At 42.1% G+C, this 13168-nt stretch overlaps 1 protein-coding gene across 3 annotated transcripts in view; it reads left to right on the top strand.

Annotated features, from left to right (window-relative positions):
- Nucleotides 1-13168, top strand: part of wdsub1 (WD repeat, sterile alpha motif and U-box domain containing 1) — a 50520-nt gene that overhangs the window by 9940 nt on the left and 27412 nt on the right. For all 3 annotated transcript variants that reach the window (XM_043693820.1, XM_043693819.1, XM_043693818.1), the window contains 2 exons: nucleotides 6805-6992; nucleotides 8286-8384. In XM_043693820.1, coding sequence (XP_043549755.1) covers nucleotides 6805-6992; nucleotides 8286-8384 — 287 coding nt within the window. The remainder of the gene's footprint in view (nucleotides 1-6804; nucleotides 6993-8285; nucleotides 8385-13168) is intronic.

Genomic DNA, 13168 nt, shown 5'->3' with positions numbered 1-13168 from the left:
CTGAATCGCTCCGCAAGTAGGGGGCCTGTCTCCCCAATATAGAGGAGGCCACACCGGCTGCAGCGGATGCAGTAGATGATGTGGGTGGAGGTGCAGGTGAATCTGTGGCGGATATGGAAGTTTCCCTTGGGGCCTTGGAGAGAAGTGAGGGGGGAGGTGTGGGCGCAAGTGTTGCACCTCCTGCGGTTGCAAGGGAAGGTGCCGGGAGTGGTGGTTGGGTCGGTGGGGGGTGTGGATCTGGTAGGGGAGTCGCGGAGGGAGTGGTCTCTACGGGAAGCTGATAGGGGAGGGGTGGGAAAATATATCCTTGGTGGTGGGTCCGTTTGGAGGTGGCGGAAATGACGGCGGATGATGCGCTGTACATGGAGATTGGTGGGGTGGTAGGTGAGGACCAGTGGGGTTCTGTCCTGGTGGCGGTTGGAGGGGCGGGGCTCAAGGGCGGAGGAGCGGGAAGTGGAAGAGATGCGGTGGAGAGTAAGATTATGGCCAATCAAGGACAGTAGTGGGAAGTTGTGTGTGGAGTCAGAGGAGACAGGGGAAGCACTAAATGAATATTTTTTGACCGTATTCACTCTAGAAAACGACAATGTTGTCGAGGATAATATTGAGATACAGGCTACTAGACTAGGTGGGATTGAGGTTAGCAAGGAAGTGGTATTAGAAATCCTGCAGAGTGTGAAAATAGATAAGTCCCCTGGGCCGGATGGGATTTATCCGAGGATCCTCTGGGAAGCCAGAGAGGAGATTGCCGAGCCTTTGGGCATTGATCTTTAGGTCGTCATTGTCGACAGGAATAGTGCCAGAAGACTGGAGGATAGCAAATGTGGTTCCCCTGTTCAAGAAGGAGTAGAGACAACCCAGGTAATTATAGACCAGTGGGCCTTACTTCAGTTGTTGGTAAAGGTTGGAAAAGGTTATAAGAGATAGGATTTCTAATCATCTAGAAAAGAATAATTTGATTAGGGATAGTCAGCACGGTTTTGTGAAGGGTAGGTCGTGCCTCTCAAACCTTATTGAGTTCTTTGAGAAGGTAACCAAACAGGTAGATGAGAGTAAACCGGTTCATGTGGTATATATGGATTTCAACAAGGCGTTCGATAAGGTTCCCCACAATAGGCTATTGTACAAAATGCGGAGGAATGGGTTTGTGGGAGATATAGCAGTTTGGATCAGTAATTGGCTTGCTGAAAGAAGACAGAGGGTGGTGGTGGATGGGAAATGTTCATCCTGGAGTCCAGTTACCAGTGGTGTACCGCAAGGGTTGGTGTTGGGTCCACTGCTGTTCGTCATTTTTATAAACTACCTGGATGAGGGCGTAGAAGGGTGGGTTAGTAAATTTGCAGACGACACTAAGGTCGCTGGAGTTGTGGATAGTGACAAAGGATGTTGTAGGTAACAGAGAGACATAGATAAGCTGCAGAGCTGGGCTGAGAGGTGGCAAATGGAGTTTAATGCGGACAAGTGTGAGGTGATTCACTTTGATCGGAGTAACCGGAATGCAAAGAACTGGGCTATTGGTAAGATTCTTGGTAGTGTAGATGAGCAGGAAATCTTGGTGTCCAGGTACATAGATCCTTGAAAGTTGCCACCCAGATTGACAGGGTTGTTAAGAAGGCATAGTGTTTTAGCTTTTATTAATAGAGGGGCAGAGTTCCGGAAGCATGAGGCTCTGCTGCATCTGTACAAAACTCTGGTGCAGCTGCACTTGGAGTATTGTGTACAGTTCTGGTCACCGCATTATAAGAACGATGTGGAAACTTTGGAAAGGGTGCAGAGGAGATTTACTAGGATGTTGCCTGGTATGGAGGGAAGGTCTTAAGATGAAAGGCTGAGGGACTTGAGGCTGTTTTCGTTAGAGAGAAGAAGGTTGAGAGGTGACTTAATAGAGACAGATAAGATAATCAGTGGGTTAGATAGGGTGGACAGGGAGAGCCTTTTTCCAAGAATGGTGACGGCGAGCATGAGGGAGCATAGCTTTAAATTGAGGGGTGATATTATAGGACAGATGTCAGAAGTAGTTTCTTTACTCGGAGAGTAGTAAGGATATGGAATGCTTTGCCTGCAACTGTCGTAGATTTGCCAACTTTAATTACATTTAAGTTGTCATTGGGCAAGCATATGGACGTACGTAGAAGAGTATAGGTTCGATGGGCTTCAGATTGGTATGACAGGTCGGCACAACATCAAGGCTGCGCTGTAATGTTCTATGTTCTATCTGTAAGAATAATAGGGTGGTTATGGTAGGGGATTTTAACTTTCCAGACATAGACTGGAACTGCCATAGTGTTAAGAGTTTAGATGGAGAGGAATTTGTTAAGTGTGAACAAGAACATTTTTCTGATTCAGTATGTGGATGTACCTACTCTTGGGAAATAACGCAGGGCAGGTGACTGCGGTGTCAATAGGGAGCACTTTGGGGCCAGCGACCATAATTCCATTACATTTTAAATAGTGATGAAAAAGGATAGACCAGATCTAAAAGTTGAAGTTCTAAATTGGAGAAAGGCCAATTTTGACGGCATTAGGCAAGAACTTTCAAAAGCTGATTGGGGGCAGATATTCACAGGTGAAGGGACAGCTGGAAAATGGGAAGCCTTCAGAAATGAGATAATGAGAATCCAGAGAAAATATATCCCTATTAGGGTGAAAGGAAAGGCTGCTAGGTGTAGGGAAAGCTGGATGACTTAAGAAAAAGAAGGAAGCAAATGTCAGGTATAGACAGGATAGATCTAGTGAATCCTTAGTGTATCAGTATGCAGAGGAGATTCACTGGAATGGTAGAAATGTATGAAATGCTTCTGTTTCATGATGAAAGGAGTTAAAACTGATGTTTTTGGAGATTTGGTAAAGATATTCAAAATCATAAACAGATTGAAGAATAAGTAAGAAGAAGCTAGCACAAGGTAATCCGTGAAAAAAACTGGAGGATATGAAGAAACTTTCTTTTACATATAATGCATTTTGATCGGGGATACAATGCCTGCATGATTTTGCATGTTGATTCAATAATTTTCAAAAGGAAGTAGGTATGTACTGAAGAGAACAAAATGACTATCAGCACAGATGAGTGTGGGGTGGTTATAAAATAGCATAATGACGAAGAAAGTGTGGATGGGATGAGTCTCAGAGGTCGATGCCTTAAGGATTTGGGGTTATAGTTTCACAAGATTGTAGGTTAACATAACCATAAAAAATGAAAGAGAAACAAAGAATTCACCCCCAAAGGGATAGGGTTGAAAAGCACAAAGGTTTTAAATTTTGTATAGAATTGAATTTATGTATATCCTGCTTGTATTACTTGCACAATTCTGGCCTCCATAATTACTAAAAGATTATTGAAGCAAATTTATAAGGCTGATACTCTAACTAGGAGGGTATAATTATCAGGCAAGGTTGAGCAAACTGAGCTAGTTTTCTCTGGAAGGGAAAACTGAGAAGATAACTTGATAGAATTCTTCAAACTAATGGGATTTGATAAGGGAGACAAAGATGATGTTTCCACTATATATAAGCCCAGAAATTTGACACAAACCAGCTCATAGCCAAGTGATGGAATTCTAAGCAGTTGAGATGCTGTGGCCATTACAGAGACTTAGATATCACAGTTGGCAAGAATGGTTGTTGGATGTTCTGGGGTTTAGATGTTTCAAAAGGATAGGGAGGGAGGTAAAAGAGGTGGGGGAGTGGCATTGCTAATGAGGGATAGTATCACAGCTGCAGAAAGGGAGGTCATTGAGGAAGGTTTGTCTAATGAATCAGTGTGGGTGGAAGTCAGAAAAAGGATAGGAGCAGTCACTTTATTGGGAGTTTTCTATAGACCCCCGTTCCACAATAGCAACAAAAACACTGAAGAGCAGACTGGGAGGCAAATTTTGGAAAGGTGCAGAGGTAAAAGGGTTGTTGTCATGGGACACTTTAACTTCCTAATAATGGTTGGAATATCTTTAGTGCAAATGGTTTGCTTGGAGCAGACTTGGATAGGTGTGTCTGGGAAGAATTCCTAACTCAATATGTAGATATGCCGACTAGAGGAGAGGCCATTATTGGATTTGGTACTTGGCAACGGACCATGCCAGGTGTCCGATGTTTCATTGGGAGAGCATTTCATTGATCGTGATCACAATTCCCTGACCTTTATTCTAGTCATGGAGAGGGACCGGAGCAGACAATGTGGGAAAGTATTTAATTGGGGGAGTGGGAATTACAATGCTATTAGGCAGGAACTATGGAGCATAAATTGGGAACTGAAGTATGGACTTAGAAGAGCTCCAAGGGGGCATGATAAAGCCTTGGCGGATAGGATTAAGGAAAACCCCAAGGCATTCTACACTTATGTGAGGAACAAGAGAGAGGCCAGAGTGTGGTTTGGGCCGATCGGGGATAGCGGACAAACTTGTGCCTGAAGTCGGAGGAGATCTTTAATAAATACTTTGTTTCAGTATTCACTAAATTTGTGAGGACAGTGTGAAGCAGGCTGATCTGTTCGAACAGGTTAATAGTCATAGAGATGTACAGCGTGGAAACAGACCCGTCAGTCCAATCTGTCCATGCCAACCAGATATCCCAACCCAATCTCGTCTCACCTGCCAGCACCTGGCCCTTATCCCTCCAAACCCTTCCTATTCATATACTCATCCAAATGCCTCTTAAATGTTGCAATTTTACCAGCCTCCACCACTTCCTCTGGCAACTCATTCCATACACGTACCACCCTCTGCATGGAAAAGCTGCCCCTTAGGTCTCTAAACCAATGCCCTCTAGTTCTGGATTCCTTGATGCTGGAGAAAAGACTTTGTCTATTTATCCTCATAATTTTGTAAACCTCTATAAGGTCCCCCTTCAGCCTCCGACGCTGCAGGGACAACAGTCTGTTCAGGCTTTCCCTATAGCTCAAATCCTCCAACCCTGGCAACATCCTTGTAAATCTTTTCTGAACCCTTTCAAGTTTCACAACATCTTGTGTTAAGAAGGAGGATGTGCTGGAAATTTTGAAAACCATGAGGATGGATAAGTCCCCTGGGCCAGATGGGATATATCCAAGGTTTCTACTGGAAGTGAGGGAAGAGATTGCTGCATCTTTGACGATGATCTTCGTGTCCGCACCTGTCCACTGGAGTAGGGCCAGATGATTGGAGGGTGGCAAATGGTATTCCCTCATTCAAGAAAGGGAATTTGGATAACCCTGGGAATTTCAGGCCAATCAGTCTTATGTCGGTGGTGGGCAAATTATTGGAAAGGATTCTGAGAGAAAGGATTTATGGTTATTTGGAAAAACAGAGATTGATTAGAGATAGTTAGCATGGCTTTGAGAGGTCATGCCTCAAGTCTTGTTGAATTCTTTGAGGATGTGACAAAAACACATTGAAGGTAGAGCAGTGGATGTGATGTTTTTGGATTTTAGCAAGGCATTTGATAAGATTCCCCATGGTAGGTTAATTCAGAGAGAAGGTATGGAATACAGGGAAATTTGACTCTGAACTGGCTGGCTCATAGAAGACAGAGGATGGAAGGTATTCAGCCTGAAGCTTGGTGACCAGTGGTGTTCCACAGGGATCTGTTTTGGGACCTCTGTTCTTTGTGATTTTTTTAAATGACTTGGATGAGGAAGTCGGAAGGGTGGGATAGTAAGTTTGCCGATGACAGGAAGGTTGGAGGAGTTGTGGATAGTGTGAAGGGCTGTTGTAGGTTCCAATGGGACAGTGACAGGATGCAGAGCTGGGCTGATAAATTTACATCAGAACTGTCATTTCTCCCAACAAGTTTATGCAGATACTTATGGTCCACATGAACCTTCACCATTCAACATATCTTTCTCCCCCTTCCTCCCCATACGTATCTAACTTCACATAACTGTACTTGTTATTTATTTCAACAAATCAGTCAGTTTCAAATTCTTACTACTGAGCAGAGAAGTATCTCTGGAATTCTTGCAGCTAGATTTCCATTTTTATTTCATGTTTCTGAATATGCACATTTTTCATATCCGCTTGATTGGCACAAGCATCCACTTCCCCCTCCACTGATGCTCGGTCACGTCACAGTAGTGTGTGCTGTCTATTAGATGCACTGTGGAAATTCACCAAAGATCCTCAGACAACACCTTCCAAACCCACAACCACTTCCATCTAGAAGGACAAGGGCAGCTGATATATAGCAACATCACCACTTTCAGGTTCCCCTCCAAGCCACTCACCATCCTGACTTGGAAATATATTGCCATTCCTTCACTGTCGCTGGGTTGAAGTTCTGGAATTTTCTCCCTCATGGTGTTGTGGGTCAACCCACAGAAGGTGGACTTCAGCAGTTCAAGAAGACAGCTCGTCACCATCTTCTCAAGGGCAGCTAGGAATGGGCAATAAATGCTGGCCAGCCAGCAACGGCCACATCCCACAAAATAAATACATTTTTAAAAACTCTTAATTCGCTTCCCCTCCCCACCCCAACCCTGACTTATTGGAGTTTAATAAAAGGGTGCCATTGGTCACAATAGTATTGCTACTTCCTCTTAGCAGTTTTTGTTTCCATCCACGACCCCTCCTAACAGCCTCTGTCTTCTTGTGTCCTTTTTACCATTCATATTATTATTCTATTTTTCAATCCATTGCCATCTCAAAATGCTATATCCCTGGTACAGTTTTCTCCTCCTCCAGTAACCTCATCGTGATTGTTTTCATGTTGTTCTGTTTGAGTATAAAATTTGTTAAATGTTTTCTGTCCGAATTGTTTTTGTATGTTATTTAGAAGGAGGCTATGAAGAAAGCCCTCTAACATTTGTAGCTCATCTGCATTGTTACTTAACTTCAGGACAAGTGCTGTTGCGGATGGATCGGTAATTGCTTGTGATTTTTCTCCTGGTGGAAACTACTTTGTAACTGGCTCAACCTCTGGAGAGCTGACTGTCTGGGATTGCCAAATGAAGTGCCTTCTAAATATGAAAACAGCTCATGACTTGGGAGTCACCTGCTGTGTATTTTCACCTCAACCAATCAATGGTATGTTTTATCTTGATATTTTCATATTTCCAGAAAAAAATACTTCTAATATTTTAATACTTATGAAATAGTATTTTGAGAAAATTGATTGTGCACTGGATCTTTTGAAGGTAACTATCAAAGGTGTCATATTCAGTTCAAATGACAAATCAAAGGCAGAATAAGTAAAATGTTTAATAAAGAAGTAAAAACATTTTCTAAAAGATGACTGTGCTAGAAACACATTGATCTCTTATTTTGAATCTGCTCCTAAAATCTGGCTCTGATTCTGCTGCTCCCCTAAACCCCAATACATGCACTCTGACTGGGGATTTAAACAAAGTTATTGGCCCCCACTGTCATAGCAGCAGAAGTGTGAAATGACCAATGAAAATAGCAGAAACTGGGAATATTGAGCATTTTATGTGCAATGTTCAGGATTTAATGGAAAGAAAGAAGAACAGCATCAGGTCCAAGAGAAAATATTTTCCCATGTAGATTGTCAGAGCTATGTTCCATGTTGAGCAATGTTGGTGCTTAGTTGGACTGCTGAGAAGGCAACTAAGCTACACTGGTTTGCTTAGTTGGGTGGTCCAAGAATAGATGGGTAGTTTGCGGTTTTAAATTGGGAAGTTCTAGGAGCCAGTTGGTGCATCTATAAAAGATCAGAGCTGATACTGATAGTAGGAAGAAAAGCTGAACAGTTTCCATATTCTCAAATGTTTCTTTGGCTTCTCTTGGCATGCTAATTGGTTAGCATATGCTCATTGCAAAGCCAATAATGTGTACTGTGACTCAGTCACATTCATCAGGCAGATGACAACTGTATACCAAAAGATGTTCTGCATGGCCACTGGTACTCACCCTCCTGGGTGGACATACCTCTACAGCAAGGACTTTTGCAAATGAGATATGAAAACATTGACACCAACTACTGGGAGATAGTTGACTATGGCTGTGACCTCTGCAGGCTGAATGGAAGTGTATTGGAAGCTGAAGCAAAAGTTCGGCTGACCAAGACAGGACCCAGAGAAAACTGAGACCAGCAGATTGTGCACTTTGTCTTCCTTTCCATCAAATGTGGCAAAAGCTACCAAGCAATAATGGACTCCTACGTCATACCAGCTGATGTCCATATCCACTGACCAAAACCGTGCAAGCCATTATCTTGCAAAGCTGAATTCTGGTGCTTCTACGCATAATCATATTTTTGTCTATTCTATGCAATACGTTCATTATAGGTTGTGTAATTTATCAGTTTCGAAGTATTTTGTACACATTGCTACATTATAACTTTTTTCTTTGCTTTGTCAGGTGACATGGATAATTCAGGACCACATTGCTTTCTGATGGCTTCTTGTGGTCAGGACAACAAAATTAATTTCTGGATTGTGTCTTGTAAAGAGCCAGCAGGTATGTTGAGTTGCTACAAGCTGTCAGCCAAACTTTGCTTCTGACTGTCAATGCCACTTTGTCTAAATTAGGAAGAGACGCAGTGCATTAATCATGGTTGACTGTTGCTATCCATTAAATCTTATTGGCTTCTGCTTATATCTTCTGATACCTGACTGTCATAGTTTTGTAGTTATCATCGTGGCAGTTGTAATCTGTACTTTTTCTGCTTGTTACAATTTAAATTAATGTAGAGTATTGTAAAATCCAAATATTTGCAGTGGAAATTTTGGCATCTAATTTGGCAATGATTTCCTACCTATTTCACACCAAAAAACATTAGAGACCTGTAAATGGAAGCTACAGCTATCCTCAGTTAACACTCCTAATCCTAACAGAAAGACTTGCTGTATCCAATATGGTAAACAAAAATTACTTTCCAGTTAGAAACACGTTTCTGATGTCTAATTTCTACATTATGTAGCTATTGTTGAGTTGAGCCTAACTGGCTCAAAAATCGTCAGATTTTTTTCTCCATTTAATTCCGCAATCTGGTTTCCTTTCTCAACTCTTGCTGTTTTCCGCTCACTGTGCCTTGTTGTTAATCTTCCCTTTAGTCCTAAGTGTGAGCCTGAAGTGAAAAAGGATCCTCTTTGGAAGAATGATCATAATATGGTAAAATTGAATTTGGAAGTGATGTACCTAAATCTGAAACTGAGTATTGAGCTTAAAGTCAATTGCTTGGGTATGAGGGCAAGAGGCAAAGGTTGATTTGGAAAATTAGATTTAAAGGTATGACAGGAGATGAGAAATGATAAACATTTAAATACTTCATAATTCTTGAAAAATTATAAACTCTCAGGAAAAGACATCCATCCTTGACTAACTAAAAAGTTTAAGAAAAGAAGTTTGTATATTGTCAAGAAGAGTAATAAATCTGAAGCTTGGGAGAGTGTTAGGTAGCCATCAAAGGATAACCAAAAAAAAGTGAGAGCAAAAATATAGAATGAGAGTAATTTATTCAGAAATACAAAAGTGATTGTAAGATCTTCGCAATTAAGTAAAAAGTAAGAGAATAATGAAAGAATGAGGTAGGAGAAATTAGAAAAGGAAGAAAGCCAATGAAAGATGTGTTAGTTTCTGTCCTTGGAGTAGAAGGCACAAATGCATTTTGAAAATAGGCATGACCAAGGCTCGAGTGAGAATCTTAAATCTTAATATTAAAAAAGAAAAATTGTTAGAATTCCATGGGACTGAAAATGAAAAAAATTCACTGAATTCGATGGTCTCCATTCACCGCTCCTAAAAGAGGTGACAGTGATTATAGTAGACGCAATGGTTCTAATGTTCCAAACTCCCTGTAGGTTGCGCTATAGTCAGTGGAACACCATTCAAGAAATTATAAAGTGAGAAACACGGATCTTTGTCAGTTTAGCCTAATAACAGTCATTGGGTAAATGCTGGAATCTATTGCTCTGGAAATGGTAAAATTGGTAATGGGGACTTTGGAAAAAATAATCTGACTAGATTGGGTCACCATGGTTTATGAAAGAGAAAATAAGATTTTGTAAAGGGATGTAATGACTTCGAGGTATTATTTAAACTATGAATCCAGAAACTCAGCTAACCCTGTGGGCATGGGTTTGAATCCCACTTTGGGAGATGATAGCATTTGAATTCAGTTAAAAAACAGTCTAGAATTAAGAATCTACTGATGACCAATCTACCTCCCTAATATCCTTCAGGAAAGGAAATATGCCGTCCTCACCTGGTCTGGCCTACATGTGACTCCAGATCTATTGTAATGTGGTTGACTCTCAACTGTCTTCTGCAATGGCTTTGTAAGCCACTCAGTTCAAGAGTAGGGATGGGCAATAAATACTGGCCAGCCCGTGATGCCCATGTCCAACAAGTGAATAAAAGAAAATGTACATTAGTTTTGTTGATGTCACAAACAGGATAGAGAAAAAGCAAGTGAATCCCATTATGTTTGATTTTCAAAAGGCATTTGATAAAATGACACAGTAATATTTCTCAAGATAAGGTTCCTTAGGGTTAAGGTGGCAATATGTTAGAATGGATAGGGGATTATTTATAAGACAAAGGTTCAGGATTATTTTAAATTTGATGGCTGTTACCTCTGGGATGCTGTATCGAGTTGACTTAGTGGATCTATCATAGAGGAGGAGAAAGTGAGGACTGCAGATGCTGGAGACCAGAGTTTGAAAAGTGTGGTGCTGGAAAAACACAGCAAGCCAGCCAGCATCTGAGGAGCAGGAGAATCGATGTTTCGGGCATAAGCCCTTGCCCGAAACGTCAATTCTCCTGCTCCTCAGATGCTGCCTGGCCTGCTGTGGATCTATCATGATCCTAGCAGTGATTGAGCAGACGGGAAGGGCTGCATGGCCTATATGTGCTCCTGTTTCTTATGTGTTGGAGAAATCTCGAGAGGAGTTTAAGGAGAGTAGGAGTATACTTAACAGGGAAATCAGGAGGGCTGAAAGAGGGCAGGAAATATCTTTGGCAAATAGGGTTAAGGAGAATCCAAAGAGATTCAACAGATAAGGACAAAGAGTAACTAGGCAGAGAATAGGGCCCCTTAAGGATCAACAAGGCTATGTATGGAACCGTAGGAGATCGGTGAGATAGTATTTCGCATCAGTATTTACTGTGGAGAAGTATATGAAAATGAGAGAACTTGGGGAACTAAATAGTGATATCTTAAATAATGTCCATGTTACAGGAGAGGACGCATCGGACGTCTTAAAACACGTAAAGGTGGATAAATCCCCAGGATCTGTTCAGGTATATTGCAGAGCTTTGAGACTCAGGCCTTGAGCATTGATAAAATTTATTGCATGATATCATAGGGAGTACACCATTCCTTAGTACATATGGTGCATCTCCAAAGCACTCCACATCGCTATGGATTTATATAGTCTGAACTGACAGTTGCTCAATCAGGCACAGAATCACCTAGATAGTCACTAAATGGTCTACATGAGCATCCACCAGGCACAGTCCAAGACTGTACCTAATGAGCCATTGTTCTCACACCTTGAGTCAATGCACACTGCAGATACTGCATTTGTCTGTTGATAACGTATGGATGAGTTGCACTTTCTACAGATAAACAGTTTATGTGGGAAAAGCATAAGTTCTGTGGTTACAGAATGTTCTAGCAAGCTGGGGCTACCCAGGGCGATGGGACAAGCCAGGCGAGAGCAACACCATGACTGACCAAAATCTCTAAATAAGCATCCAGCAAAAACGGCTTCCTCAATTCCATCTTTTGGTTACGGGAAATCATCTTAGAATGTTTTGACATAATCCAAAGGAGCTTCCTTTGTCAAGAATAATGCCGTATCCACAGGAAATTTAGTAGGTCTTCTGCCCATGGGTATTGGTCTTCCCATCAGGACCTTGAATGGGATATGTCCTGTGGTTGTGTTGGTCTGGTTTTTTTGTGGTATGTAGGGCTAAGGGTACGGCTTCTGGCTAAGGCAGGCCCATGTCCTGTGTGATTTTTATCAGGCTGGTTAGGGGTACCATTCATCCGTTCCACAATACCTGAGGCTTGGGGCTGATAGGGATTATGAAATTTCTGCATGATGCCTAGTGCTTTACTAACATTTTCTGTGACTACAGCAGTAAATTGAGTGCCTCTGTCGGTGTTAATGTTCCCTGGAATTCGAAACCTCGAGATCACATCCTTCATGAGGCATTTGACCACTGTTCTAGCATTGTCTTTCCTTGTGGGGAGGCCTTGACCTATTTAGAAAACATGTTGACAATTACCAACATGTACTTAAAACCTTGTTTAGCTGACATCTGAACTAAATCAATCTGTAAATGATTAAACAGTCCGTCTGGGACTAGCAGATGATCAAATGGCTAAAAGTTTAGCATTATTATTTTGAAGTCTCATTAAACATTTTGATACTCACACTTGTGCTGCTCTTGCAAAGCCCAGTGCGTACCAAGTTTGTCGCACTGCATGTATCATTCCTCCTCTTCCTGCATGCCTGACCCCATGGATGGCCAGTGCAAGAACATGTAAGTGGGCTTTAGGGCAAATGAACCTTCCGTCAGGGGATTCGGTAGCTCTTATGCATGTCCAGCTGTCTTTTCTGACTTGTGGAGCATGTTGCTGTGTAGCTTGCATTTTCTCTACTAGATCTAGAACCTTTGTTGTTTCTCCTCTCTTCGAAGCTTGTAAAACCTATACAGTGGGAGCTGACGCTGTTTGTTTAGCAGCTTGGTCCGTGTGAGCATTTCCTCGGGCAGTTGGCTCGTCAGTGGCGGTATGGGCAGTGCACTTTATCACAGCCACAGCGCAGAGGAGCATAACAGCCTGTAAAAGATTGTTGATGAGCAGGGCATGCTGCAAGGGCCTTCCAGAAGAGATAATAAAATCTGTTTCCTCGCGGTTCCAAACTCACGTCCCACTCCAAAGACCTATCTGGAGTCAGTGTAAATGTTAACAGACATTTTATCAGCAAGGATACAGGCTCTGGAAAGAGCAAACAGTTTGATCACCCGTGCAGAAGTTTCTTTCAGCAGCATAGTGGGTTCAAGGGTGTCAAAAGGTGTGCATATTGTGAAAAGGATCATGTCTGGGTTGTCTAACGGAGTCTCAGTGAGGTCAGAGCACAGGGTGAAAAACTCTTGGACTACTTGCAGGCAATTATGGTCCTCTGCCGGGGAATCTTGTATAACGGGGAGAAGGGTGGCAGGGTTTAAAGTGGGGGTGCGCTGAAGCGTAAGATTAGTGTGAGAAAGTAAGATGACCTCCTAGCCAGTTC

The sequence above is a fragment of the Chiloscyllium plagiosum genome, chromosome 7 (assembly GCF_004010195.1).
Source record: "Chiloscyllium plagiosum isolate BGI_BamShark_2017 chromosome 7, ASM401019v2, whole genome shotgun sequence".
NCBI classification, from domain to species: Eukaryota; Metazoa; Chordata; class Chondrichthyes; order Orectolobiformes; family Hemiscylliidae; genus Chiloscyllium; species Chiloscyllium plagiosum.
This window is presented reverse-complemented; position numbering and strand designations above follow the sequence as displayed.